Source organism: Prosopis cineraria, unplaced genomic scaffold (assembly GCF_029017545.1).
Source record: "Prosopis cineraria cultivar Desert tree isolate PC_DT_omini unplaced genomic scaffold, ASM2901754v1 PC7, whole genome shotgun sequence".
Lineage (NCBI taxonomy): Eukaryota > Viridiplantae > Streptophyta > Magnoliopsida > Fabales > Fabaceae > Prosopis > Prosopis cineraria.
In genome coordinates, this window is record NW_026555338.1 from 31,590,674 (window position 1) to 31,594,892 (window position 4,219).

General features: G+C 37.9%; 1 protein-coding gene across 1 annotated transcript; it reads right to left on the reverse strand.

Annotated features, from left to right (window-relative positions):
• Positions 1 to 2,052: 2,052 nt before the first annotated feature.
• LOC129315118 (uncharacterized) lies at positions 2,053 to 3,971 on the reverse strand. Its single transcript, XM_054958668.1, has one exon. It carries the CDS (start codon positions 3,644 to 3,646, stop codon positions 2,387 to 2,389), a length of 1,260 nt encoding a protein of 419 aa, XP_054814643.1. The 5' UTR covers positions 3,647 to 3,971; the 3' UTR covers positions 2,053 to 2,386.
• Between the last annotated feature and the right edge of the window lie 248 nt (positions 3,972 to 4,219).

The following is a 4,219-nucleotide window of genomic DNA, read 5'->3' on the forward strand; positions in this document are numbered from 1 at the left end:
TAGATTAAGGTTTTATTAAATACACCAATTTTAATATTATCCTTTTCTCTTTGTATAATTAATTTTCATCTATTTTCTTTTCATTATATTAAATGATGGATATTTTTAAAAGTTTATATTTTTATTTTGAAAAGATAAGATTGTTAAGTGTATTTAATAAGATTTATTAGTATATAAAATTTTATTTAAAAGTATTTTATAATTTGATATGGAAGAAGTATTTCTTTTCAATTGTTTATTAAAAAAGATAACTATATTTGTTTCACCCAGAAAACTAAATATATTTATTTACACGTAAAACATGCTTAGAATTAATGAATTATAAGCCTCTTGATGGTATATGTCTGGAGAAAATAAATTTAAAATATTTGTATAAAATTGTATGGAAGCGTATATAATTTACCAATTTTGTAAATAATTTAATTTAATTTCATCGCCTGACATGCATGTACAATAAAAATCATCCACAAGCGCAGGCATGAAATTTGGGTAACTTTTTCCTTTTTCCCAGCGAATCTGGCTGGACATTTCAAATGAGCTTCATCGAATCAAGTAGTCGTGTAATATCATCATCTTGTCGATTGAGTGGATTCTTTCAGGGAAAGAACAAGATGCTAATCTTTAGCATGCCCCCCTAATCCTCTTTTATAAAATAAGTTTTAAAAAGTTTATTTAATTTTATTTATAAATTATGATACAGCTTTTTGCATAATATTAAAAAAATATTTTTAAAATTACAAGAGAAAAAAAAGTAATATAATATTATTTTTTAAATTTATTATATAAGGGTATATTTAAAATTTTATACACTTATATTTCTTTTACTTTTTTTGTATTGGTATTAATAAAATTAATAAAAATAATTTATAAAAAGGACCCAAAGAGTATATCTTAAAATGAACTTTAAAATGTACATGTATCAAATATAACATGTCATCACAAGAGATAAATTAATATCGCAAAAAATGAAAAGCATTTATAAATTTTTTTAAGGAACTATTAAAATACTATACAGTTAGGATTTTTTCTATGAAAAAATAATATACAATTATCTTTCTTAAGGAAAGTCAAATTTAAATTACAAGTTGTTTGAAAAAAAAAAGCAACAAAAATTTACCGAATTCCACCCCCTTGTACCCTTTATAACCAAGTACTACGTAACGAATCTATTTCGATCACCCATTTAAAAAAAAAAATCAATAAACAAAATGAGTTAAACGGGCCAAGAGGCACTGAACTTGGAGCAATAGGCAATTATTCACTATCAAATATTAATTTTGCTAACAACGAAGAGGAAAATGGTCCTCCCGGGACAAATTAGTAAAGGGGTCCCATAGTAGGATAATATTGTCCGAAATCTTACTCACTTCAATTGCAAAAGCAAATTTATCCAGAAAATTCATAGGGCAGAGATAACCAAATTTGTAAATGCTGCTCACCCAGCCACAGAAGTCTCGGATGTATACTAAGGGAAAACCAGAAGTCATATCATGTTAAAAAAAATCATCAGACGATGGTAATCCAATATGGGACTTAATACTTAAGGGGCATGTCCTCATCCAAAGTACACATTTTGATTGAGAAACTTGTCCCACCCCAATTGAATCCTCTGTAGAGAGTCACTGTAGAGTCAGATGAGGACCACCATTGCCCAACCACTCGGGTGAGAGTGACCCCCCACCGTTAACATCACACGACGTAGATGACTCATATCGTCTTCATTTTGATTTGTCGTTTAGCAACAATAAACTTATTTTTTGTTTAGTTCAACCCCAGAAAATAGAGCTGATAATTTAAAAATAGACAACAAGTTTGGGATCAGTCAGTCTGACGTGCAAAACCAAAAACAACTCAGCATTGTTTGCGCCTTCGATATCTTTGAATTTTAGCATCATTTTCCAGACTTGCACAACAAATAAACAACAAATAAATCATAAAGAAACAGCGAAGCCGACAAGAGTAGATAAGCTCAACATGATGCGCAGATCTTTGAAAAGAAAAAAGAAAAACAATTTTAAAAATACAGAAAAAAAAAAAAAGAAAAGCCAAAGAGAAGCATAAATCAGAGAGATTCCATAACTTTCAGGTCAGAAGATAACAAAAAGCAGCCAGATGGGCGTTCAAAGCTCAACCAGTTAGAAACAAGAACTGGATCGTCATCGTCGCCGCTATCATTCAAGAACATCCAAATCCTACTACCCCGAATATTTACATGATATCTAATGACTAAAAAACGAGCAAGTTAATCCCAATTAACAATAACTGCAATATTTTCATTCATTCAAAATCAAGAGCATGAACCGAAATTTGTGGGGTAAACTAAGAAAGACAGCCCAAATGTTACCCTCTCTTCTTAACGCCGTAACGGTGTTTTATAATTATCAATTTAATTTCGATCAACGCGGTGCCTACTGTTGCTGTATGGATGGCCCTTGTTTCCACCACTGCCAGCGCCTTCTTTCTTTTGAGGGGATGAAAAAAGTTGGCCAAACCCAAATACTGAACCGGATTTTGAGGATCCTCTCAGCGAACAGACCGGAACATTCAGAACCGGAGTTACCCTCACATTGGCCGAGTACGATCGTTCCATTCCCCTATGCTTAAACCTGGGTCCACCATTGAAGCTACTGGGACTACTCGAGCTTCGTTCCAAGCTCTGAAATACAATCTTCCCAGAGGAGTTCATTCTGGGGCTATCCACGGACACTCCCCTGGTGCCAACCCCACCAGATTCCCCGACGGCTCGGCGTATCGGGCTCCTTCCTGCCCGATTACATAGTGGATGATCTGCCAATGGTCTTTGGTTATTATCAATTGAGCCCGCCCTTGGCTTCACGAATCTCTTTTTTGGCTGAGCTGGATTCGGGTTCCGATGGATGGATATCGGGCTCGGGTTGGGCTTGTCCGAATCAAAGGACAGACTCGAGAAGTCGTCGTGGTCGTGGCCGGAGGAAGAAGACGAAAGAGAAAGTCGAGAAGATATCGATACAAATTCGCAGTCTGAGTCTTTCAACAATGGAAGGCTAAGCGAAGCGTTGTCTAAGTTGGAAGTAGACGACCTCGAGCTTCTGTGAAGAAAATGCTTCAAGGACTTGTTAGTGTAAGAAGACGACGAAGTCGCTTTCTGCATCTCACTCTTGACAGCATTTGAATTTTGGTACAACTTTTTCAGCCCCAGAAGCTCCTTCCAGCGACTCGAACACCTCGGAGCCTTCGGCGAGAACAAGTAAGGATCCGTACTGGAAGTATCAGTTAAGCGCCCCACCTTGGCCGCCTCTGGCGACCTCACCTCCGGCAAAGTCGACTCGTTCGTAGAAGAAGGTTTAACCACAGAGAGTTGAAGCGGAACGAGCTTCCCATCGGAGAAAAGTTCATCAGCCGGGAGCATGGCGACTGGATCTTCAAGCCGAAACTCAAAATCTCCAGCGAAAGGTTCCGGATCTGGTTTATCTGGCGGATCCGAAGGCTTCTCCACGGAATGCTCTGACATCACGCCAGGAAGCTTCGACGAGTCACCACCTTCGCGGGACTCACGGCTAAATGAAACTCGAGGGCTCAACCATCCGTATGACGAGAAATTCGCCGGCGGACAGTCAAGGAAGTTCTCCGGTGACACTCCGATGTTGTTGACGCAAGCCGAAGCCATTACCGTGGATCATGCACTACTGTTCAAAAACTCTCGAACCCCCGATGAAGAAGAGGACGGCTGCACCTAAAGCAAAGCTAGGGCGGGCGTAGCAGAGGAGACAGTCTTACCGTTACCAGGAGGGAGGGATCCAGTGCGGTACGGCTACGATGGGGGTTTCTACAGCACTAGGGTTTGCTGGTAGAGCGCCTACAGTTCAGTATTAAGCGTTTACTGCGCTGTGCTCTGCCATGGGACTATGAGCTATACTTATATAACAGTGGCGAAGCTAGCTGGCTACATTAGCCTAGCTACTTGCTAGGCGCAGGTTTCTCTCTCTCCGCACTTTTTCTCCTCCTTCGAATTTTGAAATCATTATTCCCACAGTTTTTAGCTAATCCTAAATCTTAATCTTGACTTTTTTTTTTTTAACCAGTTCAATCTCGACTTAAATGCTAAAAATATAGCCAAGATTTGTTAGTAATTAAACAAAATCTCCATCATTTATGCTGTTGCATTTGCATTTGTCGCATTGATATTTATGTGAAACATTCATATGCATGGTTTATTTGTCTATTAAAAAAAAAAGGGGAC

What these genes read in the sequence shown, in the direction of transcription:
- LOC129315118 (XM_054958668.1), bottom strand. Translation starts at nt 3,646, where the DNA reads ATGGCTTCGGCTTGCGTCAACAACATCGGAGTGTCACCGGAGAACTTC.